The sequence below is a fragment of the Acanthopagrus latus genome, chromosome 11 (genome assembly GCF_904848185.1).
Source record: "Acanthopagrus latus isolate v.2019 chromosome 11, fAcaLat1.1, whole genome shotgun sequence".
Classification (NCBI taxonomy): Eukaryota; Metazoa; Chordata; class Actinopteri; order Spariformes; family Sparidae; genus Acanthopagrus; species Acanthopagrus latus.
In genome coordinates, this window is record NC_051049.1 from 17,685,242 (window position 1) to 17,711,939 (window position 26,698).

At 39.4% G+C, this 26,698-nt stretch overlaps 2 protein-coding genes across 6 annotated transcripts; both read left to right on the plus strand.

The window, feature by feature from the left end:
• The first annotated feature begins 2,380 nt into the window (after window positions 1-2,380).
• LOC119028975 (hydroxylysine kinase-like) lies at window positions 2,381-17,820 on the plus strand. 2 transcript variants are annotated; one of them, XM_037115468.1, is made up of 5 exons: window positions 2,381-2,514; window positions 14,829-15,137; window positions 16,237-16,379; window positions 16,844-17,024; window positions 17,135-17,820. In XM_037115468.1, exons 2-5 carry the CDS (start codon window positions 14,834-14,836, stop codon window positions 17,575-17,577), a joined length of 1,071 nt encoding a protein of 356 aa, XP_036971363.1. In that variant the 5' UTR covers window positions 2,381-2,514; window positions 14,829-14,833; the 3' UTR covers window positions 17,578-17,820. The 2 variants fall into 2 exon arrangements, with proteins under 2 accessions (XP_036971363.1, XP_036971364.1); XM_037115469.1 differs by lacking the exon at window positions 2,381-2,514 and adding an exon at window positions 11,487-11,727.
• Window positions 2,381-19,648, plus strand: LOC119028974 (hydroxylysine kinase-like). 4 transcript variants are annotated; one of them, XR_005077870.1, is made up of 6 exons: window positions 2,397-2,514; window positions 3,687-3,995; window positions 5,522-5,664; window positions 6,884-7,064; window positions 7,175-7,897; window positions 19,264-19,648. XR_005077870.1 is itself a non-coding variant. In XM_037115467.1 (5 exons), the coding sequence occupies exons 2-5, from the start codon at window positions 3,692-3,694 to the stop codon at window positions 7,615-7,617; spliced, it is 1,071 nt and encodes a 356-aa protein (XP_036971362.1). In that variant the 5' UTR covers window positions 2,381-2,514; window positions 3,690-3,691; the 3' UTR covers window positions 7,618-8,331. The 4 variants fall into 4 exon arrangements, 2 of the variants coding, with proteins under 2 accessions (XP_036971362.1, XP_036971361.1); XR_005077869.1 differs by having other exon boundaries at window positions 7,175-7,872; window positions 19,239-19,648; XM_037115467.1 differs by lacking the exon at window positions 19,264-19,648 and having other exon boundaries at window positions 2,381-2,514; window positions 3,690-3,995; window positions 7,175-8,331.
• Window positions 19,649-26,698: the final 7,050 nt, after the last annotated feature.

Here is a 26,698-nt window from a genome sequence, read left to right on the forward strand (position 1 = left end):
TGTGAACATTTAATATCCACACTCCTTTACATAGAAAAAGTAGCAGAGCTGGCCGCAGCACAACACCTATGCTGATCCTGCTTTGGCAGCCCCCTGGTGTTTCAAATAGATGCAAAGTAAACCTTTAGCATCTGCAAAATGAAAGTCCTCTAAACATCAGTTAGTTTTTTGACACAAATGTTGAAAAAAAAGATCATTAACTTTTTTTTGACACGACACAAACCTTCGTCCCCAGGGTGAGGGTCCTGTGTATAACTTCACATCCATCCCTGCTGGGACTAGTGGAGCAGGTGCTCTAATCATGTCATATTCCAGTGGTAATGCCATATGCATCTCTGAATTTGACTGCAAAGGATACCTTCTGTGTCTTTGTGAGACCCTGAGGGACATGACAAAACATTCGTATTGGACACCCTGGGACTGAGACTGGGCTTGTCTGGCATTATATGGCAGAGGGCAAAGTTAGCAACGAGCTGGTGAACATTTATCAGTCACACTGCGAGGCTTATCTCTCAGGTGAGGACCAGATGGAGGATAAAAAAAGATAATGTGGAGTACTGTGGATGAGGGCTGTAAGCTCAAAGTCTGTTAATTTATTGCTGACAGAGGGAGGAGCTGCCTCTGAGAAATAAACCAGAAATATGCAGCCCAAAAGAAAAATGCAAAACAGAGATATCAGTAAAAATGTTACAACCTGGCTGGCCTACATGCACAAATGTTTTGCTCAAAGACCTGCTACTTGGCCTGTATGAGAAGCCAAATTCATTATGTCAGTGTAATCAGGATCAAAGCAGAGCCACATCCACTGATTGAAGCAATGTGACAGTATGACAAGCATCTGCCGTAGCTTCTTCTGTCCTGTTAATTTGCCCCTTGGAAGGGGAGGAACCAAGTATTAATCTGTATGCATCCCAAGTCAGCATGAGACGCCTATGTATCTGCAGCCAAGAAGGAGCTGACAAATTTGATGAACATTTCTGAATATATTGTGAAGCTCATCTCCACCGACAATCAATGCATTGTTATAGCTGGCACATCACAGTCAAGTATGCAGGATGTATTAATGATAAGATACAAAACATCCACATCTTCCTGTGAGTTATCAGTGAAAATAACAACAATACAGTGAAGTTTCCTGCTGTTTCACCATTTTAAAAAAATGTAATTATCAATGCAAAGAAAGACAGAGAGATGAAACAAATGGAGTAAATAAATATAGTGATCCATGCCCAGCATATTTCATATAATCAAATTTGTCATGAATCATAACATTAACATAATTCAAATAATCTCTATAACACAGCTTTACCATCGCATAAGTTTACCACAAAACCGTCAAAGTGTGGGGTGGCTCATGAAAAGAAGTCCCGCTCATATCTGAAAGCCCCCAAGATAAGGAAAATGAGCAGACAGGCAAAATGGCAGGCAGCCCACATCAGTGTGAATGTGCAATTTGTGCAATGTCTTGCACAGGTGCCCATGATTGCCAGCAGTTGCTACTGAGTATGGGGAAAAAAGAAAGATCTATGATAGTTTCTTCAACCCGTTCTCATTCCCACGTTGTAAAATGGTTCTTTTTGGAGAGGTATGATAGAGTGTTGGTGTCTTTCAAGCCAAGCAAGCACAGGAGAGTGAGGTCCTCCTCTAACCTCAACTTCAATGTTGATGACCAACTGATTGACTAATTATAGCTGAGGTTGATAAGATATTAAGACAGTAAGGTAACCTGTCGGATCTTTTCATATAGACACGTCTTAAACAGCCACAGATGCAGGATTTTTTTAAATTTAATTTTTCACAACATTTGATTTATAGATTACACCCGCGATGTTAAGAGAATTACCAAAAAGAGTGTTTACACATTGACCCCTTAAAGTGTAAATTGGGACTGTGTGAGGTCAATATGGATCCACAAGGTGAAAAGGGTCGACAAGCAAGGTGATTTCTGATCAGAATGTTTAGTAAAAAAATTACTTCAGATCTAGAGATTAAAAAGTCAAAAAGAAAGTCGAAATTACACATTGGCCTCTACTTTATTTTGAAAATTATTTTCGAGTTTTTCTCTCTTTCTTTCTTTTATTTTTTTCTTTTTAACAGTTGAAAATGATCAACTTTTAGGGAAATATTTGCCAACAAAAGAAATACATTTACTTTATTCTGTCAATGGCACTACGTCCAAATTGGACACCGGAAGTTATTTTTTTTCTCACTTGACATGCTAGACCTAAAATCAATCAATCAATTATATGCTGTGAAAAGAACTCATTAATTACAAGACGCGTACATCTTAAAATCAGCACTAGGATTTTAAATTGGAATTGAATCGCTTTCACAAATCCTTCATTCTTCACACAAGCCTTTGCTCTGCACGTAGTTAGTTGTATTTTGAAAACTCCCCCCCGGATGTGGCTGGATGTCCTGGCTCGTGGAGTTGGCGGGGTGCCAGCAGTGGAGCCGTCCCGTTTTCTTTTACCTCTTAGATTTCACTCCCCTTGTGTGGTCGCACAGCCTGAGGTAGGTCGACTAACATATGAATAACCTTGTCTTGCACTTTAAACCGCGATGGTGGCTATTTCATGGATCTAGCGGACCGTTATCTGGTGCGGTGTGTGGAATTACGTCGCCATATATATAGAGACGACGGTCAACGTGTAACAAATGTGACTCGGTATGTGACAGGTTGGGTTTTCCAACCCTCACGCTGTCACGTTATTTAACAGGCACCGTCCTCATCTTTAAGTTTGTCGTGGTGCATGTCAGTGCGGGTCACGTCGACATTTTCCTCTCCCTTGTTATTACTGGACGTGTTTCCTGCTGACGACCTAACGTTCAGGGAGAAGGACCGTGCAGAATCTCAACACTTCGCAAGAGAGCAGTTGGAAAAATAACCGCCTGCACGTGTGAAAATCATCTCTAGGAATTCAACGTTATGTTGGGCTGCACATGAGTTGAAATTTACCTGGTTCAGTAATTTACTATGTAGGATGATAAGATCTACATATTAAATCACTGAACAAATCAAGCACATTGGTATGTTTTTCTTATTAAGTATGGAAGATAATTGAGGTCACTGCAAACGATTTTTACTTTTCCCCCCTCAAAGTTCTGACTCTTGCTCTCAAAAAGTCAGAGTTTGATTATCGGAAAAAGCAAATTTAAGTCGTTTTGGTTTTTTTTTCTCACAGTGGCCATAATCTGTAATTATATTCACAATTCAATTTTTATGATAACAGATGTAAAGACAACAAAGAAAATGAACAAAATCCTCACATTTGAGAAGCTGGACTTTACAAATGTGCGTCTTTTTACTTGATACATACGTCCTGGCAGAGAGAGCTCACAGGCGCTCCTGAAAGCGTATGCAAAAAATAGCCAAAACACAGCAACTTAAGAAGACATCAGTATCAATTTGACCACACGGCTGCAGCATTTAGAAGACATGTACATGGCCTACATTGTGTACCCTGTGAACAAAAATACCAGAGAATTAGAATCGCACAATACCAAACAACAATAGTTTGGAACATAAAAAAGAATCTCACAATTGTATTTAATTTGTTTCCTGATGTGGCAACAAGGTTTCTGTAATTCACACTTGGGTAGTTTAACTTTAGTTTAAGTTTAAGTTTAGCTTTTGTTTCATAAGTGAATTCCTTTTCTTCTGATAGCATGTTGTTTTCATTCAGCAGTAATGGCACAGAAGCATGCCAAGCCCAACTTAAGTCCATCTCAGGCGGAGGATGTGGTGAAGAGGCTCTTCAGGCTAACGGCATCTGAAATCCGCTCGATGCCGAGCTACGATGACCAGAACCTCTACGTTGCGGTAGTGGAGGGTGGCGAGTACGTCCTGAAGATCATGAACTCAGAGGACAGTAAGAACCAGACCCTGATCGAGGTGCAGACGATTGCCATGTCCTGGCTGCACCAGAATGGACTTCCTGCCCAAACAGCTCTGCCCACTACCTCCGGACAGCTCATGAGTCTGGAGGAAATGGGTATGTGACCCGTCAGTTTGACTTGGAAAGATGATACAGACGTCAAACAGCATTTTCAGAAAATCACATCCATACAGGCAAGAGCAACTTGTAACTGATGTTACAAAATAATGCTGGACTTAGGAAACACTACTCAGGTGAAGCAGCTGGAAACTTGAGTGGAGGAGGATTTTTTTTTTAAATCCTGCAATTGGTAAAAGGCTTGCCAAGGGAAGGACAGCTGACTGTTGAGTCTCATTGCCAGGTCATTAAATAGTAACACATTGGGTAGTGACAACCTTGGAACTGAGACGTCCATAATTGATAAGCAAGCAGTTGAGTCCCCATATTTGTGACCTTGCCTTTCTACACACTACTTCTCAGATGTTTAGGTTCCATTACTGTCCACATAGGACGGCCCTCCTCGCTATTGTCAACTTAGTTAATAATTAACTTAGTTTACTGAAATGTCAAGAGGTTTACGTGAAGTTTGAGAGCGACCTCTTATTGTGCACATGGCAAACAAACAGCGTAATGCGCTCATAGATTTTACATTTCAAACAGGTTGTTACAGTTTATTATAAATTATAACCTCAAAGGTTTTTTTGACTTGCTTTAGGTGAGGGTGTGGAATGATGTTTTAATACCACTTCAAAAATAAATTTGACTGTTGACACGTTGGGATATATTTTTAATTACATGGCTTTTACTCTGTGGTACACACTCACACACACACAATTTGTCTCCTGTAGTCAATGCCAAAGAGTGACACACATACGACAGGGTCATGGCTTTAAGTGCGAACTGTGCATGTGCAATTTAACTGGTGCGTAGGAATAAACTAATGAAAAGATAAGGTTCATAATGTTTACATACCAAAGTGCTGCTTTTTGGTTCTCTTTCTCTCGTGTAGTTCTTTCCATTATCCTTTAAAGTAATTTAGTGACATTTGCATTTCCATTACATCTGCTGGCCTAGGTGACTCGGCGCAGCAGCCCGGTGTGGCCGGGGTATGGCATTTCCACCACAACTGGGCTACATGCTTGAAGGTGTGTCTTTAACCAATGATGCGCTTGTTCTGATCCCTGTAGCACTCATGAAGATTCACCGCTAACAGAAATGCATTTCAGTTCCAGACACGTTTCATTGTAACTTCGCAATTAATGTCCCCTGTTATTTAGTAATTTAAAACCTTTTATTATGAAGCAGCATCACAAGAAACGTTGTGTTTTCACCAGTAGCAACTAAATATGACTCCCAAAACAGCTGAAGGTGAACATGTCAAAGCAGTAAAACACAGAAGATGTTTGAAAGGTACTTAGCAGTAAAGATAAAGACTAATTGAGATGAATGATGAGCTAAATTGACCGGTGGTGGATGTAGACCAACATGTTCTTCATCAAGGTAAAATATATCACATATGTAGCTTCAGTCTTATGCAACATAGCAAGCCGTGTGAATAAATGCTCAAGTCGTTAGTGTGACCTGTAAGGGGTTCAGAGTGATTTAAATGGCTGCAATACTAACCCTGTGTTTACCTTTGACAGACTGTGGCTATGGCTGTCAGAAGTACCTGGTGCGGCTGCTGACTTATTTGCCTGGAACCACCATTTCCAAGGCTCCTTTAACACCACAGCTGCTGTATGAAACCGGCAAGACAGCAGCCCGAATGGACCAAATCCTACAAGAGGTATAACAGTAAGAAGTCTCTGAGACTTAGAAATCATTTACTCGGTTTTGTAACACTACCAGATCTGTACCAGATGACATGGTGCTACATTATGTGAAATGTTCTTATCTTCAGACAAAATTACAATGTTTTGTGAAATTGTCTTAAGAGACCAATTTTCCTCCTGTCCTTCAGTGTTTTATTTATGTTCATATGTATCTAAAATGTCTTGAAGTTAAAAGTCTGCACCAACAGCAGCTCCTCTCTCCCACAGAAAATTCTGCTCCTGAAACTACTCGGCTGCAGTACTGCCTTTAATTCCAGGACTTTGTGATGTCACACTATGTCACCATGTCACATGTTTGTATAACTGATTTAGCATAGCTGCTCTGTTGTGTGTGTGTGATCTGACTAATCAGAGGAGACTGGGTATTTGGGAGTCATGTACTAAAACAGAGCGTTTCAGACAGAGGCAGAAATTAGAAAACTAATTTAGAAACTAGATGTTTTTTGTGCACTAAAGCATGAAAATCTGTTAATGTCATGACCCAAAATAAAATGATCAGCCTGAAATGAATAAACCTTCTTGAAGGGAAGATATCTACCGCTACTGGGGCCAGATGTATAAAAGTCTGTATCTAGTCTAGAGCGATACTTGACCAAAACAATGTGTATGGACAAAGACAGAATTATGATTGGTTGTTTTCAGAAACAACCGATCATAAATCTTTGGCACTCACATTCAAACAGACTTGGCAGAGCTTCTTAGTTCAGGATCAAGATCAGTTGCATGGAAGTAATGGCTCCATGGAAAGATGAAATAAATAAAAAATGTGTTGCGGAGGTTAAAAGTTAACCAGCTTAAAACTGAAATATATTGGTTTACACATTGTCACAACTTTTTTTTTTTTTTTAGGATTGTATAATAAAGGACTTACCCCTCATTAAACATGAAACTGGATTTCTGGCTAACAGCTGGTTACATAAGCTTAGTTGGTAGAGCGTGTGCATCATTCACAGAGCCCGTGTCCATGGACAGGGTTAGAATCCAACCCGGGGCCCTGTACTGCCTGTCATCCCTCCTCTCCTCAGCTCACTTCCTGTCATCTCTTTAAGCCGTCCTGTCTAATAGAGCCATTAAAAGATAAAAGCAAATCACAGTGTTGTCTTCTGAACCTAGGTCTCATACTGACTTCCGCTTCTTTGTGTTTTTATTGCTTTTTTATTTGGTTATTTTCAGCTACAGCACCCTCATCTTAGTGTGCTGCAGAGAGAGAAGTTCATATGGAGTCTGTCAAGTATTCCCCTTTTGGAAGAATACCTGAACGTGTTCGACGGAGATCCTCTTCAGGAGGTTGTGGAGGATGTCATTCATCAGTACAAGACCACTGTGATCCCCAAACGCTGCAATTTCCGCAAGTGTAAGTGTGTTATTTACTAGATTTATTCGATTCTCCTTGACACTGCCCTGTATTACATTCATACCCCTACCTGCTTCCCATAAACAGCAATTTCTTCTTTCTTTTCTAAGGCATTAACCACGGTGACTTCAATGACCTCAATATTCTTGTGCAACCTGACGAGACTGACGGCTACAGGATTTCTGGCATCCTCGATTTTGGAGACATGAATACTGGCTACTACATCCATGAGCTAGCTATCAACATCATGTACATGATGACAGAGCACCCTGAACCCATAGAGGTGGGTGGACCTGTCCTGGCGGGCTGGGAAAGTGTCATTCCTCTTAATGAAGCAGAGAGAGATTGTCTGTATTTGCTGGTGCTGTCCCGCTTCTGCCAGTCATTGACTTTGTCTCGTCACACTGTGAAACTGCATCCAGAAAATGCAGAGTATCTGATGATTACGTCCAAGAGGGGCGTCAATATTTTCCGCCATCTCTGGGAGCTTGGAAAGGAGAAGGTGGAGAAGTTATGGTTTCAGAGTGCTGCCCAATTCAGTCACAGGAAGTGAGAAAGATGTGAGGAAAACCATTCATTAATGTATCAGCTCAACAGGGTGATTCCACTGACCTGGTTCTCAGCTATCATTTTAAGACAACGAATTAACAATAATGTATTATGATTCAAAGACAAAATAATCCAGACATACTGAAGTAGGAATACTGCAGTGTGTCTTACAGGAGAAGTAGAGTGAAAAACTTATGTGTGAGCAAATGCCAACTGGAAAAAAAAAGCATTTAATCACAGTGTGTCTCTTTAAATTGGGGTTCACAAATGGTGCAGTGGTAGAGGTTCCTGGTCAGGACTGTAAACAGTGTTTGATTCTTTACTAACACAATTGTATGTGTGTTTGACGCTGAGAAGGTTGATGCCACCTTGATAAGAAACAATACACATCTCTGGAACCTTTGGGACCTTATCAGATAATAGGTGGCTTTTATCAAATTACCAGCTGTACTGTATGTTTGTAACTGTACAATGCAATAGGCTACAGTGTGTCCTCTGTAACAGATCTTATGCCTTCTCAAGCAAATTTCATGTGATTTACTAAGAAAAATCATTGTTTATACAAGACATTTGTGCAGTATGACATTCTGTTTTACTTAGAAACCTATCTCAGTTTTTACACTGTGTGTTTAATGAATATCTGGGTCTACCAGTGTTGACCATTTGATACCATTTTATTCTGTTCAATTATTTCAATAAATAATACTAACCTCAAAGAGTACGTTTCAGTTCACTGATATGGTTACTGTACTATATTGTGTGTATATATACAATAACTCTATAATGAGGTAGTGACAAATATTTGTATTGCATCTGCATTAGTAGTTTTTGACCCTAGTCCATCCAGAAACCATTTATACATTAGAGGAAGTAGTATGGATGATATTAATAACCCTGAGATTCCATCAGATACATGTCCGCTCCACGGCTCCAATCCGGTTTTGCTCTGCTGTGCGGCAACCCCCACCAGTTGCGTTTTGAGTCTGCCACGCAGCAGTACAGTCGACAGCTGACGTCATGAGACCGAGGAGTTCCTGCGATAATCATATACAATAATCACATAATTACAACAACACGAAGTGTGCCTGACTGAAGGATTAGTAGAGGAGCTTGTGTTGTCTATTTTTTTAGATGTGTGTGCTGGTGTCAGCATGGAGTGTTTTGTTTCAAAAAGTAACTGGATATTATATTGTTGTCACAGTGTGTGACTCCCTGTCTGCTTGGTGCTAAATTCAGCTGAATATCTGTGTCGTGCTTCGGCATCCACCAGAAATAGAAGTCCTGCATATCTTTTCCCGAGGGCTCCGGACTGCCGGAACTGGGACAGAGCAGACATAGCGGCGTAGCGGAGATGTAATGCACCGGACACGTAGCTGGTGAATTCTCGGGCTAAGGATTGCCAAACTTTTCCCTTTAAAGGGCCAATACTGAAACATAATGGTGGTTTACTGGCCAAAAAGCAATTATTTAATTGTGTGTTATTGTAAAGATGCAAAAATGGGGCTAGACTACTACTTTTAATTGACAGACTTCCTGCTCAAAGTGTCACAGTGATCATCATGTTCAAATAATGAAAAAAAAAAAAAAAAAAAAGGTAATTGGTGATCCTGCACATTTAGTTTTGGTAGACTGTGACTGATGCCGGCAGCTCTGCAGCTGGTTAATAGATAATTAGTCTGTTCCTCGAACCTGCATTGTAACAGATGCAAAACAGAAAATTGGTCAGTCTAGTTACTATTTCAGCAAAGTGATGTGAGTATTCATTTACTGTAAAATAACAGCTCCAAAGTCATTTTCATGGTACACCGATTAACTATAAGTTCATTGGTTTTCCTGTCAGTCCCGCAATCGTGCGAGTCGGGTCAGTAAAAGTGCACGACATTTTAAAGCCCTGACTCAGACACCACCAAATATGTCGGTCATATTATGGAGAAAATGTTTTCTGGTTTTCTCTATGCTTCATCCCTCTGTGTTTTCATGATGGACAGAAATGCGCCTGTTGCTAAGGTAACACCAACTGCTGCTAACTTCTGTGGCTGCCACTATTTAGTAAGCTCATCTGATATTATGTGTCATAATTGTGTAACAGAAACCTGGGAAACTGCTGTAGTGCTGAGACTGTGGCGGTAAAAAAAAACAATCACTACATAGTGTTGCTTTAACTCACAACAACCATAAAATTAGAGTTGACTTTGAAAAGAACATGTAAGTAGAATTTCAGATGATTAACTGTATTTCCTGAAAATATGCCAGAGTTCTCTGTCATGTTTCTGATCCAGAAACTAATAAGCCATCTGTTCCCTTGCTGAAGAGAATCCCAGAACTTACCTCCATGTGATAAACTGTTAGGTCATGTAATACTCTGTTGTGCACGCCGACCGTCAAACAGCCAACATAACTGTAACAGCCCTGCTTGAACGGTAGAAATCTATGCAGTTTGATCTGGCGTGGACATTCATGGATTCGCTTAACCTGCATAAATATGCACATCAGACATATTCATGCTATGCCGTATTAAATATTAGGGAATATGGGGTGACTGCAGTCAGTATGGATAGACTGGACTTTGTTTCTGGCTCTGGCTCTGGGTAAAGGGGAAAGTTCATCTGGGTTTATGCCACAGATTTTACTGCACATTCTCACAATGTGTCCCTGCCTGTTTTTCGGGGTAAGTGACTCAAATCGGCAGTTAAAAGAGAAGGTTAAAACAAACTCAATAAGAGAAGAATAACACATTTTTATAAGTGAAGTGTCGACATCAAAACTTGCGCAAACTCCTTTTTACTCCTTAGCAAGCTTTTTTTTCACTTCCAACAGATTCATAGGACAAATTCACACATTATCTTGGACTGCACAAATTGCTCTGATCCTGCATAAGACAAAGAAGAACAACACACAAATCCAACACAGGATGCAGCAACAAACCTAAACAAATACACAAATCTCCTAAAGCTGTAGATGCCAATATATTCTCAGAAACTATGAAGTGCTGATCTCATTTGATTGTTTGCTGGTGTCTTTATTGTTTTGTTAACTGTTAATTCCTCTGTATCATGTTCCAGTTGTACATTATGTTCCAATAGAAACATTAGATACACAGGCAGACACTTTTCAAAGTATATGATGCATCAATGTGTCTTTTTTTTTAAATATCAAAAATAACTAATTTAATTTTTAAATCATTCTACATGTTATAGCACTGACCAGGCAGCTACTTATATTTAACTTCTCACACCATGTACTGAACCCCTCGTCTTTACGTTCCTAGATATAATCTAGTGTAACACTGCCCTCGTATGGTGCTCTTTAGCTCCTACCTCTGATGGAGGCTACATTCAGTTTACTAAAAGAAATAAAAAAAAATATAGACCTCCTCTGAGAACACCTTGTTTATATAGTCATTGAAAAATAATTTTGCTTTTTAGTTTGTATCATTACCTCATCAATATGGTAAATATTTTGAGTTTTTAATTCCTTCTTTAAAACTACACAGTGCCCCTTTAACAAACAAACAAACAAAAGCTTCATCTCCTAAAAAGGTTTTTGTACATCACTTGCAACTTTAGAATTTCTATCCAAATAGTGTTAATAGATAAACTACACAGTATCTATTAACCATTTGCACTTATTGGACTTATTGTAAATACTTGGTAATATGAGTGTATTTCTTTCTCTGCGTAAAAAAATGTTGTCTCAGGTTTGTTCCAGTGATTTTTGTGTGTATTTGCATAGAGAGCGGCGAATGCTAATCCTAGAGGTGTGCACTTACTTTCCTCTCGTGTTGATATCAAATGTGAGCAGCCTCATGGACATATTCCTTACATGTCTTATCGTATTATCATCTATACTGATCTTGTTCAAGTGTGTCCATGTTTTACAAAGTGAGAGCAATATATTCAAATTCGCGCTGCTGTGGGAGGATGTCAGATCAATAGATTAGCTGGTTTGGGAAAGACAGACAAGAACATACATGATAATAAGGAGGAGGAGGAATCCAGTTTGACTGGCCTCTCCATAGCCCTTGGGTATACAGCTGAAGACAACGACTTGTGACTTTCGCATTCTGTGCTGCCGACCACTCACCTTCTCCGCATTACCTGCTAAAAGACGACGGGTAAGTGCACTTTTTTTGTGAAATAATTAGAAAATATCATCCGCATACTCGTGTATCCTGCTTTACTCATGACTTTTTCAAAGATATCGAAAGAAGATTTTTTTATGATCTGTTTGAGAGAACTCTGATCAGTCCATGGGACCCTGATGCTTTAAACAATCTAAAGTATAAAATATAACACCATCGAATCACATGTTGTATTTCGTAAATATAAAAACATTATTTTTATGTGTGTGTACACATGTTCATGTGAGGCATGTTTTGTATTTTATTTGTTTGTTAGTTTTTTCGACTCTCTTGCATGACAGCCCCTTTAGTGATGATTGCATCTTGAAGTGCTTAAAATGTGCATGTTTTTCAGCCACATTATGCAAACTGTGAACATTTAATATCCACACTCCTTTACACAGAAAAAGTGGTGGAGCTGGCCGCATTAGAGCACCTATGCTGATCCTGTTTTGGCAGCCCCTCGGTGTCTTAAACAGATGCAAAGTAAACATTTGGCCTCTGCAAAATTAAAGTTTTCTATACATCAAACAGGGGTTTGGTTAGTTTTTTGACAGAAATGTTGAAAAAAAAGATCTGACTCTTTTTTGACACAACACCAACCTTCGTCCCCAGGGTGAGGGTCCTGTGTATAACTTCACATCCACCCCTGCTGGGACTAGTGGAGCAGGTGCTCTAATCATGTCATATTCCAGTGGTAATGCCATGTGCATCTCTGAATTTGACTGCAAAGGATACATTCTGTGTCTTTGTGAGACCCTGAGGGACATAACAAAACATTCGTATTGGACACCCTGGGACTGAGACTGGGCTTGTCTGGCATTATATGGCAGAGGGCAAAGTTAGCAACGAGCTGGTGAACATTTATCAGTCACACTGCAAGGCTTATCTCTCAGATGAGGACCAGATGGAGGGATAAAAAAAGATAATGTGGAGTACTGTGGTTGAGGGTTGTAAGCAAATGTCACAAAAGTGACTGCAGCTCAAAGTCTGTTAATTTATTGTTGACAGAGGGAGGAGCTGCCTCTGAGAAATACACCAGAAATATGCAGCCCAATAGAAAAATGCAAAATAGGGATATCAGTGAAAATGTTACAGTCTGGCTGGCCTACATGCACAAATGTTTTGCTCAAAGACCTGCTACTTGGCCTGTATGAGAAGCCAAATTCATTATGTCAGTGTAATCAGGATCAAAGCAGAGCCACATCCACTGACTGAAGCAATGTGACAGTATGACAAGCATCTGCCGTAGCTTCTTCTGTCCTGTTAATTTGCCCCTTGGAAGGGGAGGAACCAAGTATTAATCTGTATGCATCCCAAGTCAGCATGAGAGGCCTATGTATCTGCAGCCAAGAAGGAGCTGACAAATTTGATGAACATTTCTGAATATCCACCGACAATCCATGCATTGTTATAGCTGGCACATCACAGTCAAGTATGCAGGATGTATTAATGATAAGATACAAAACGTCCACATCTTCCTGTGAGTTATCAGTGAAAATAATAAAAATACAAGGAAGTTTGTTAAAACATCCTGCTGTTTCACCATTTTTCAAAAAATGTAATTATCAGTGCAAACAGAGAGACGAAACAAATGGAGTAAATGAATAAATATAGTGAACCATCTCCAGAATATTACATATAATAATATATGTATAATGATAAATTTGTCATGAATCATATCATGAACATAATTAAAATAATCTCTATATCACAGCTTTACCATCGCATACATTTCCCACAAAACCTTCTAGGGTTGCTACAGCTACTGGTAAGTAATTTTTGGGAAAAAGAGAGATCTGTGTGTTTTTTCAACCCGTTTCCACTCCAAGTTGTCAAATGGGTGGTGGTGTCTTTAAAGCCAAGCAAGCATAGGAGAGTGAGATACTGAACTCCAAATTGCTCCTGATGTGTGGCTTTGCTTAAATACTTTTACCACTACTTTTATTAAGTTCAAGTTATCTTTTATTTTCTCACTTGATATGCTAGACCTAAGAAGAAAAAAAAAAAAAAAACCTTTCTCTGGGTTACGGTGGAATTATGTCACCAGGTATAGAGACGATGGTCAATGTGTAACATATCTCACACTCTCACATTATTTACCAGACACCATCCTCAGCTTTAAGTTTGTTGTGGTGCATGTCAGTGCGGATCATGTCGACCGATTCCTCTCCCTCGTTGTTACTGGATGAGATTCCTACTGATGACCTAATGGAGAAGGAATGTGCTGAATCTCAACATGAGCACTTGCAAAAGAGCGTTGCAAACAGATAGAAAAATAATTGTCTAACATTTTTTTCATGTAGGGCTGCACTGAAGTTGAACTTTTTCTGGTTCAGTGATTTATTATGTAGGATATACAACCTAAGAAAATATTTGAGATGGCCATCACAGATAGACTCCAACATATTGTCTTATATTTGCTGTTTTGTCTAACACAACAAATAAGCAAACAAACAAATGAGAACATCAATATGTTTTTATTAAATATGGAAGAGGATTGAGGCCAGTGTAAATGATTTTGACTTTCTTCTTAGGAAAAAGTCACATTCAGTGAAAATAATGTTAAAACTAAATTCCTCTTATACAGTGGCCATAATCTTTAATTATAATCACAGTTATATCTTTAGGATAAAAAAATAACTACAAGAAAAATGGACAAAATCCTCACATTGGAGAAGCTGGACTTTACAAACATCGGTCTTTTTACTTGATACATACGTCCTGGCAGAGAGAGCTCTCAGCAGCTCCAGAAGGCGTATGCAAAAAATAGCCAAAACACAGCACCTTAAGAAGACATCAGTATCAATTTGACCACACACCTGCAGCATTGAGAAGACGTGTATATGGCAGTATGTACCCTGTGAACAAAAAAAAACATAGAATTACAATTGCACAATACCAAACAACAACAGTTTGGAAAATAAAAAAAGAATCTCATAATTGTATTTAATTTGATTCTTGATGTAGCAACCAGGTTTCTGTAATTCACACTTTGGCAGTTTAACTCACTTTAGATTTACTGTAGGTTATTGTGATGCTTTTGTTTCATAAGTGAATTCCTTTTCTTCTGATAGCATGTTGTTTTCATTCAGCAATAATGGCACAGAAGCATGCCAAGCCCAACTTCAGTCCATCTCAGGTGGAGGATGTGGTGAAGAGGCTCTTCAGGCTAACGGCATCAGAAATCCGCTCGCTGCCGAGCTACGGTGACCAGAACCTCTACGTTGCGGTAGTCGAGGGTGGCGAGTACGTCCTGAAGATCATGGACTCAGAGGAGAGTAAGAACCAGACCCTGATCGAGGTGCAGACGTTTGCCATGTCCTGGCTGCACCAGAATGGACTTCCTGCCCAAACAGCTCTGCCCACTGCCTCCGGACAGCTCATGAGTCTGGAGGAAATGGGTATGTGACCCGTCAGTTTGACTTGGAAAGATGATACAGACGTCAAACAGCATTTTCAGAAAATCACATCCATACAGGCAAGAGCATCTTGTACTTTTTGTTCCTCAGCAGCCCTGCTGTGTTTTTCAGTCAGGAAAATGTTCAAATTAATCAGTCTTGACTGATGTTACAAAAAAATGCAGGACTTACGAAAAACTGCTCAAGTAAAGCAGCTGGAAACTTGAGTGGAGGAGGATTTTTTAAAAATACTGCAAGTGGTAAAAGGCTCACCAGGAGAAGGACAGCTGACTGTTGAGTCTCATTGCCAGGTCATTAAATAGTAACACATTGGGTAGTGACAACCTTGGAACTGAGACGTCCAGAAGCGCCCTGACCTAGGGCTATTCCTCGTTTCAAAAATCAAGTTCAAACAAATTTGAAATGAGATACAATTTGTTCTAAATATTTCATACACCTGCCGTTGTAATTGATAAGCAAGCAGTTGAGTCCCCAGATTTGTGACCTTGCCTTTCTACACACTACTTCTCAGATGTTTAGGTTCCATTACTGTCCACATAGGACGGCCCTCCTCAACTTAGTTTACTGAAATGTCAAGAGGTTAAGCTGATCATGAAGTTTGAGAGTGGCCTCTTGTGCACACGACAAACAAACAGCGTAATGCGCTCATAGATTTTTTTTAAGTCTATTATTGGTTTTCAACCAAATCATTTATATTATAACCTCCAAGGCTTTTTGACTTGCTTTAGGTGAGGGTTTGGAATGATGTTTTAATGTTGTGTTTTTACCAGTAGCAACTAAATATGACTCCCAAAACAGCTGAAGGTGAACATGTCGAAGCAATGAAACACAGAAGATGTTTGAAAGTACATGGCAGTAAAGATGATAAAGACTAATAAAGATGAATGATGAGCTAAATTGACCGGTGGTGGATGTAGACCAACATGTTCTTCATCAAGGTAAAATATATCACATATGTAGCTTCAGTCTTATGCAACATAGCAAGCCGTGTGAATAAATGCTCAAGTCGTTAGTGTGACCTGTAAGGGGTTCAGAGTGATTTAAATGGCTGCAATACTAACCCTGTGTTTACCTTTGACAGACTGTGGCTATGGCTGTCAGAAGTACCTGGTGCGGCTGCTGACTTATTTGCCTGGAACCACCATTTCCAAGGCTCCTTTAACACCACAGCTGCTGTATGAAACCGGCAAGACAGCAGCCCGAATGGACCAAATCCTACAAGAGGTATAACAGTAAGAAGTCTCTGAGACTTAGAAATCATTTACTTGGTTTTGTAATACTACCAGATCTGTACCAGATGACATGGTGCTACATTATGTGAAATGTACTTATCTTCAGACAAAACTCCCAAGTTTTGTGAAATTGTATTAAAAAAGAATTCCGTGACTTTGTGATGTCACACTACATCACCATGTCACTTGTTTGCATAATTTATGCCTCGACGCTTGTTAGGCACGACAAATTCATTTAGCATAGCTGCTCTGTTGTGTGTGTGATCTGACTAATCCCCTGTACTGCCTGTCATCCCTCCTCTCCTCAGCTCACTTCCTGTCATCTCTTTAAGCCGTCCTGTCTAATAGAGCCATTTAAAGACAAAAGCAAATCACAGTGTTGTCTTCTGAACCTAGGTCTCATACTGACTTCTGCTTCTTTGTGTTTTTATTGCTTTTTTATTTGGTTATTTTCAGCTACAGCACCCTCATCTTAGTGTGCTGCAGAGAGAGAAGTTCATATGGAGTATGTCAAGTATTCCCCTTTTGGAAGAATACCTGAATGTGTTCGACGGAGATCCTCTTCTGGAGGTTGTGGAGGATGTCATTCATCAGTACAAGACCACTGTGATCCCCAAACGCTGCAATTTCCGCAAGTGTAAGTGTGTTATTTACTAGATTTATTCGATTCTCCTTGACACTGCCCTGTATTACATTCATACCCCTACCTGCTTCCCATAAACAGCAATTCCTTCTTTCTTTTCTAAGGCATTAACCACAGTGACTTCAGTGACCTCAATATTCTTGTGCAACCTGACGAGACTGACGGCTACAGGATTTCTGGCATCCTCGATTTTGGAGACATGAACACTGGCTACTACATCCATGAGCTAGCTATCAACATCATGCATATGATGACGGAGCACCCTGAACCCATAGAGGTGGGTGGACCTGTCCTGGCAGGCTGGGAAAGTGTCATTCCTCTTAATGAAGCAGAGAGAGATTGTCTGTATTTGCTGGTGCTGTCCCGCTTCTGCCAGTTATTGACTTTGTCTCGTCACAAGGTGAAACTGCATCCAGAAAATGCAGAGTATCTGATGATTACGTCCAAGAGGGGCATCCATACTTTGCGCCATCTCTGGGAGCTTGGAAAGGAGAAGGTGGAGAAGTTATGGTTTCAGAGTGCTGCCCAATTCAGTCACAGAAAGTGAGAAAGATGTGAGGAAAACCATTCATTAATGTATCAGCTCAACAGGATGATTCCACTGACCTGGTTCTCAGCTATCATTTTAAGACAGCGAGTTAACAATAATGTATTATGATACAAAGACACAGTATGTCATGTCTCCTGTTTGTTTTGTTCTTGTTTCTGGTTTTTGGTTTCTTGTTTATGATTTACATCCTTGTATTATGTCTTGTGTTATGTTTTGCTTTCTCCATGTCTTGTGTCTCTTGTTTTGATCTTCCATGCCCTCATGTGTCCTTTAAGTTCTCCCCTCTGGCTCCCTCTGTCTGTTGTCTTGTTCCCTCCTGGTCTGTTCCTCTGTGCTCCTCCCCCTCATTATCACACCTGGTTTCCTTCCTCCTCTCTCCTCACCTGTGCCTCGTCATGTCGTTAGTGTGTGTGTATTTAGTCTCTGTGTTTCCTTCACTCCTCGCCCAGTCATTGGATTCTGTCTTGTGCTTTCTGTATTCTGTCTTGTGTGTTTTGCTCCATGCTCCATGCTCCATGCTCCATGCTCCATGCTCCATGCTCCATGCTCCATGCTCCATGCTCCATGCTCCATGCTCCATGCTCCATGCTCCATGCTCCATGCTCCATGCTCCAGTCTTCAGTCCCGTTTTGGTATGTTTTGATTTTGAATTTCCCATGTTTAAGTTGAACTTTGAATCTTTGGTTTGTACTTTGTCTCACTGTTTTCTTTTGCTACTTTGTCTGATTCTTGTTTGTTACTTGGTCTGATTTTGTTTGCTACTTTGCCTTTGCTCTTTTTTGTCTGCCATTTGTTTTTGTATTCAGCTTTTTAATAAAGCTCGCCCTTTGTTTGTTCCCTTATCTTTGCCTCCTGAGTTCACTGCGTTGGGTCCACCATTCCCTTCCATAGTTTTCCCTTTATACCCCAACCTGACAGAGTAATCCAGACATACTGAAGTGTGTCTTATAGGAGAAGTAGAGTGAAAAACTTAATACAAGAGAAAGTATTGATCTTCAATTGTAACAATGGACCATGTGCTGTAAACGCAAGAATAAGAGTGTTGGAAAGCATTGAGGCCAAAGTGCTGTGTAATGACTTAAGTAACTAAACAATCATATCGAAGAGGCGGTAGTTTTCTGGCAGTCACAGCTTACATGATGTACATTTAAAGAACCATGTTTAATAAGTTCCCAAGTCATCAGGGTTTATACACTCAAGTGGAATTGTGTATCTCTGTGCTCCTCTGTATGGAAACAGGCCACTTGTTTAAACATTAAAATGTTTGACACAACCAGAGATGTTTGACCAAAAGAGGATAGGCCTAATTGCCTTTGCTTTTTCATTACAGTTACAAATATATCTGCAGACTGTATGTGAGGCCAGAATCCCCCTTGATCAACTTCAGAGAGCATTATATTTATTTCCTGCGTTTTAGTCCGTCAGAGTACTGAGTATTTAAATCCTTTCTCCATGCCATGAAACACCTTCAAGATTTCCTCAAAGAATGTAAAAAATAGATCCATGACATTTACACTACTTTCTGCAAACAGTGCCACAATGCATAAACAAGCTGTTCTCTGAGGCTATCCTTGAAGCAACCAGATGACTGTCATTAAAACTTACGTGTAAGGAAACACCAACTGGGAAAAAAAAAAAGCATTTAATCGCAAATTGAGGTTCACAGATGGTGCAGTGGTAGAGGTTCCTGGTCAGGACTGTAAACAGTGTTTGATTCTTTACTAACACAATTGTATGTGTGTTTGACGCTGAGAAGGTTGATGCCACATTGATAAGAAACAATACACATCTCTGGAACCTTTGGGACCTTATCAGATAATAGGTGGCTTTTATCAAATTACTCAGCTGTACTGTATGTTTGTAACTGTACAATGCAATAGGCTACAGTGTGTCCTCTGTAACAGATCTTATGTCTTGTTAAGCAAATTTCATGTGATTTACTAAGAAAAATCTTTGTTCATAGAAGACATTTGTGCAGTATGACATTCTGTTTTGCTTGGAAACTTATCTCTAGCCATTAGTTTTTATGCTGTGTGTTTAATAAATATCTGGGTTTATCACTTGATACTATTTTATACTGTTCAATTATTTCAATAAATACTACGAACCTCAAAGTACGTTTCAGCTCTCTGATATGGTTACTGTACTATATTGTGTAAATATACAATAACTCTATAATGAGGTGGTGAGAAATATTTGTATTGCATCTGTATTAGTAGTTTTTGGCCCTAGTCCATCCAGAAACTATTTATACATTAGAAGTAGTAGTATGGATGAGATAAATAAGGGGCTCCAAACTTTTCCCTTTAAGGGCCAAAACTGAAAAATAACGGTGGTTTACTGGCCAAAGCAAGCAACTATTGTATTGTGTGTTATTGTAAAGATGCAAAAATGGAGCTAGGATACTGACTACTACTCTTAATTGACTGACCTCCTGCTCAGTGTCAGTCTGATCATTATGTTCAAATGTTCAGCTGGTTAATAGATAATTAGCCTGTTTCTCAACCTGCATTGTAAAGATGCAAAACAGGAAATTGGTCAATCTAGTTACTATTTACACTAAGTGATGCACGTATTTATTTACTGTAAAATAACAGCTCCAAAGTCATTTTCATGGTACACCGATGAACCATAGGTTCATTGGTTTTCCTGTCAGTCCCACAATCGTGTGAGTCGGGGGAGTAGAAGTGCACAATATTTTATAGCCATGACTCAGACACCACCAACTATGTCGGTCATATTATGGAGAAAACGTTTTCTGGTTTTCTCTTTGCTTCAACCCTCTGTGTTTTACAGAGTTTCATGATGGACAGAAATGCGCCTGTTGCTAAGGTAACACCAACTGCTACTAACTTCTGTAGCTGCCGCCATTAAGTAAGCTCATCTGATATTACGTGTCATAATGTAACAGAAACCTGGGAAACTGCTGTAGTGTTGAGACTGTGGAGGTGCCAAATCACACAAAATGCCAATCACTACATAGTGTTGCTTTAACTCACAATGACCATAAAATGAGAGTTGACTTTGAAAAGAAAATTTAAGTAGCATTTCAGATGATTAACTGTATTTCCTGAAAATATGCCAGACTTCTCCGTAATGTGTCTGATCCAGAAACTAATAAGCCATCTGTTCCCTTGCTGAAGAGAATCCCAGAACTTACCTCCATGTGATAAACTGTTAGGTCATGTAATACTCTGTTGTGCACGCCGACCGTCAAACAGCCAACATAACTGTAACAGCCCTGCTTGAACAGTAGAAATCTATGCAGTTTGATCTGGCGTGTACATTCATGGATTCGCTTAACCTGCATAAATATGCACATCAGACATATTCATGCTATGCCGTATTAAATATTAGGGAATATGGGGTGATTGCTTTCAGTATGGATAGACTGGACTTTGTTTCTGGCTCTGGCTCTGGGTAAAGGGGAAAGTTCATCCAGATTTATGCCACAGATTTTATTGCACATTCTCACAATGTGTCCCTGCCTGTTTTTCGGGGTAAGTGACTCAAACCGTCTAAAACCAGTTAAAAGAGAAGGTTAAAACAAACTCAATAAGAGAAGAATAACACATTTTTATAAGTGAAGTGTCGACATTAAAACTTACGCAGACTCCTTTTAACTTTTTTTCACTTCCAACAGATTCATAGGACAAGTTCACACATTATCTTGGACTGCACAAATTGCTCTAATCCTGCATAAATCAAAGAAAAACAACACACAAATGGAGATAAAACCTAAACAAACACACAAATCTCCTAAAGTTAGATGCCAATATATTCTTGGTAACTATAAAGTACTGATCTCATGTGATTGTTTGCTGGTGTCTTTATTGTTAATTTATCTCTGTGTCACGTCCCAGTTGTACATTATGTTCCATTAGAAACATTAGATACACACAGACACTTTTTAAAGTATATTATACATCAATGTGTTGTTTTTTTAAAATATTAAAAATAACATTTTAATTTTATTCTTAAATCATTCTACATGTTATAGCTCTGACCAGGCAGCTACTTATATTTAACTTCTCACACTATGTACTGAACCCCTCGTTTTTACCCTCCTAGATATAATCTAGTTTATACCATGGTCTGGGGAATACTCGATTCTGATTGGCTGCAGGGTGTCCATTAATCCCTTACATATGGACACCTACTAAGTAGTTCCAGTGATATTGTCTGTTCACCATTCTAAATTAATGTGCTAGCTGGCATATCAGCCTGTCAGCACTGAGTGCATTCCATCAGTCCTTCAGTGCCTTATCCTCTGAACACCACAGGATGGCGTCTGCAACACACACGCTGCAGAAAGTACACTTCCCCTCTAAACTTACTGATACGCTCATAATCACACATCCCGTTTGGTGTTCAACTCTCTACTTCAGGCTGTGGCTACAGTTACATTACACATGGCCGATCATTGGTTTGTGAAAATCTTGATATTGATTTGGGGACAATGACACACTCGTTAGCTAGCTAGTCTTGTTGTTAAACATACTGTCAAATTATATTTCTTTTTTGTCAACTGTACGCAATGTTATTGACTTTTAATCTTGCTAGCACAGCATTAGCTTTCTGGCTCATCGCTGAGCGGACTAGAATATTTCCCGTTGTCATCTAAGGTCCATCCTGTTTACTGGAGGAATGAACAATATTTCCGTTGCATAAGAACCTTATGGGAGGGTAATGATGGTTCCAGGTACTAGTCAAACCCTAAGGCGTTACCAGGGAAACTTCTGCTTCGACCATTAATTCCTGATTATGGTCGGGCATTATCCCTAACATAACACTGCCCTCGTATGGTGCTCTTAAGATCCTACTTCTAGCGGAGCCTACCTTCATTTTGATAAAAGAAAAGAAAAGAGTAGACCCTGTATGTGCATCACATGATATAATTGTCGAGCCGCCCACAATCCGTGAGACTCGGTCCCCAGCACTCCTCCAAACTCACACTCCGGTTCCCCTCAAGGCTGCGTTCTGAGCCCTCTGCTGTACGCCCTGTACACCTACAACTGCTCTCCAGCCCACCCAACCAACCGCATTATAAAATATGCAGACGACACCACAGTGGTTGGATGCATCTGTCACGGGGACGAGACAGCGTACAGGGCCGAGGTGGAGGTACTGTCGCGCTGGTGCTCAGAAAATAACTTGACCCTGAATATCCATAAAACAAAAGAACTCATCATGGACTTCAGGAAGCACATACAGGACTACACCACCCCCCTCCTCATAAATGGAGAGTGGGTGGAAACTGTCACCACCTTCAGGTTTCCAGGCACCCACATCTCTGCTAACCACTCCTGGACCTTCAACATCAGGGCCCTGGTTAAGAAGGCTCAGCAGTGGCTACACTTCCTGTGTGTCCTCAGGAAGGACAGTCTGGACACAAAGCTGCTGCTTGCCCTCTATCACTCCTCCGTGGTGAGCGTACACACACTGCCTGAGTGTGTGGTACGAGGGCTCCACAGCTGAGGACAGGAAGGTGGTGCAGAGGGTCATTAACACTGCCCAAAAGATCACTGGCCGCCCTCTGCCCAGCCTGGAAAACATCGCCACATCCTACTGCCTCAGGAGGACCAAGGCCATCACAGGAGACCCTTCACACCCTGTCTACTCTGATATGTTGCCCTCTGGACCAACCAAATCCCACACCAGCAGGCTGACGAACAGCTTTCTCCCCTGGGCCATTCGAGCTGCCGCTCAATTCTTTTCTATTCTTCTAACTGACTTTCCAGCTAAAAGCATGTGATGCAGTTTTTATTAAATGTATATTGTTCAGGATAACCATTGTTAATAAACGGTACATTTAGATTTAATTAAAATGTAGTTAATAGTTATTTCACTGTTAATGGTGCACTATGTAGTTTTGGGAAATAATAATAATAATGAACACAGTTTCATACTATTTCACTTTGTTTATATGTGGCGGACCCTGCCACCTTTCTAGCTTCAAACAGTGTTCTGTGGACCTTATTTTCCTCTGAGAACACCTTGTTTATATGGTTATTGAAAAATGTTTATTTCTTAGTTTGTCTTATTACCTCATCAATTTGGTAAATATTTTGAGTTTTTAATTTCTTCCCTAAAACTACGCAGTGCCCCTTTAACAAACAAATGGTTTACTTCCTAAAAAGGTTTATGTAAATCACTTGCAACTTGGTAACTTTGTAAAATGCTGTCTTTTTAACACAGTTGGTGACCCCGATGTAATTTGAGAAAAAAGACGAGGAGACCAATGGACCGTGCCAAGCGGTTTTCCTGCTGGAAATAAGAGTTGGACGCTGGACTCCTAGACACTCACAAGGGCAGCCCAACTAAATAAAGGTGAGCAGAAACCAGTTGTTAAAAGAACCGAATTCTGCATAATTGCCTATAGTACAAATTTAATGTGAGTGAGGAGGAGGTTGAAAATGTATTTCCCCCCAGTAATCCTGTTGATTTAGTTGGGAAATACCTAATTCAAATATGTTTTGCTTCTGAGACTCAAACTGGAAGACTTACCTGCTTTACCCCAAATTCATCGATCTGTGATTCTAACTGTTAATGATACAATTCTTTCAGTAGAATGTATTTACTTTACTTTATTTCACAAAATTTCAAAGAATATTGATATTTTAGCTTCAGCCAACCTTACTTGGTTTAAATACCTTGAGTTTGAGCCTTAAAAAAGAGAATCCAGATAGGTATTCCTCACCTGAATCATTAGGATTACAGGGGGAAGTAATCAAATAGGGTTTCGATACCACGGGTGGAAGTCCCGGAAAAAGAAATAGAGGCCTGATCGGTGTAAAATGGTACCTAAAAAATGTAAAAAAACAAAACAAAAAAAGAACCCAAAGACTTAATGTTGTGTTGCATTGTTATGCTGTGTTGAATTGCTGAGAACTGTGCTGAACTGCTGTGGCTTGTTTTGGTTGTTGTGTTGTGAAAATTGTGCTTGGTTCAAGGTTGTTGTAAGTGAGAGTGTGGGAAGAGAGAAAAGTAGTCACAACAGTGTCTAGACTCTCAAAACAGTGGTGTCTTGGTGGAGCGACCGCTTGGAAAAGGTGTCAACAAAACTGTTCGTGTGCTGTTGAAACCTGAGGGTGATAACACAGCATTCAACTAGACTTGTTGGTCGAACTCTGTACAAGCCGGCTGGCCACTGGAAAAAGAATCTATGGGGCCAGTTGTTCAGGTGGATTCTATATAAACTGACTGGCTGGTGTAGATGAAAGTTTTGTGAATGGAATAAAGTGGAGGAGTGACTGACGTTGTGAATAGTAACTGATGATTAATTTTGAAAGAGCTCTGTCTCATTCTAATGGGTATAATCTGACATTGCTAAGGGTGATTTAAAATTTGGTTTTGTCTCCCTGGTGGACTAAAATAAAATTACACCAATTGGTCATGAGTGCCTCTTCATTTCCATCTAGTGGACGTATATTAAAGTATAAAGTCAGATGACTGATGTAATTATCCTGTCATCATAAAAGATATTAGTAAAATTACATAAAGCAAAGAAATTATAGACTAAAATAACATAACATCACAATAAGGATAAAATAAATAATAAACGAGAGGCTGTGTTTTGCTATGTTGGGAAATCTCACAAATTTAATTAAATCATTGAATTAAATGCTATGCTTTTGTCAGAAGTTAACAACATTTGGGACTGTATTTTGTTTTTTTGGGTTTGGTTTGTTGCTAAAATCTCAGCTATTGAACAGAGTGATTTGATTCATCACTTGATTTTTATAAATAATTTCACCAATTCGGTAAATGATCCAATTTGACTTTGTATTAAAGGACATTACCCATTCAGTGAAATTATTGATTAATTGCTACAGTTCTGTTGACAAGTCCCCGAATTAAGTAATTATATTTGCTAATTGATTTGAAGTGATAAAAAAATAAATAATACATTTTGATTTTTGGAAAAACAAAATGCCGCTGTGACAGTAAGTTTAAAATAAGTAAATGCATAACCATAAATAATATAATACATTAACTGCAACAATTGTTAATATATTCCTCCAAACTAAGCCCTATTTAGATTTTACTTTGAACTGAACTCACTTGCAGATGATTTTTGTCCCAAAAGAAAGAGGACTGTTGAGAAGAAAAGAGCTGAAATTACCGCTGCAGTGAGTAACCTCATGTCTCAAGCAGGACGATGGAGAGCGGAAAAACAAAAGGAAAGGTGGCAGTTTCCAAAGCAGCGACAAAGAGGAGCTATGTATGTGTAAATAAAACCCTGAATATTATATTAGCACATTAAGAGGTCATTGGTCAGGTCACAGGTCAGGTTCTGACAGAGCTGACGTCTGATGGAGTTGACATAAGGGCATGTATTTTCCCACCAAAACTTGTATTGTACTCTGCAGCTAGCTGGTTTTTCCTCAGTTGCTAGCTGTTCCAATAACCCCACTAAAATGCTTAAATTCAATTCACTATGGTTTAAAAAAAGTATCTTAAAAGAAAGATGGTATTGACATGGTCCAGCTGTGACCATAGGAATATTGACATTGTTTGTCTAAAATATAAAAAAAAGTAAAATGTACCAGAGCATGTGTGGTAGTGTTGCATTCACCACAGGCAGGCAGATGAAAAGGGGTCCTCAGGGATATAGCTGACCATGCTATTTCCTGATTTAATGAGGCTTATGAAAAAATCTGACGGAGCTGACAGAAACTGAAGACACAACTTTGATAGGAAGATTTTTATGGAAAATATTGTTTGACGTTCACTTCATGCATTGTTTTTTTTTTTCTATACCCCTTGTATTTTATTTGATATATATGTTTTCACAATTGTAGAGCTTTTTAAAAAATGTTTGGGATGGTCAATATTGTGACCTCTCGCTGAGGACAAGTGCAATAACATGGACCCTCTAACCACAGACCATTCAATTAAACAAATTTTCCCCAAATAGATGAAAAAATAAATTCTAAAAATCACATAGGTATATACAATCCCTTTAGGTTTAACTTTGTAAGTATGTCAATCATGATGAATTTCTTCATTTTTGACGTAAACTAGACTTTTCTATGTAGGACGTGTCTTTTGTGTTTTGTCTCTCAAGAATCAGTGAAATATAAAAAACTTTTTTTTTTTTTTTGGTAATCTTACA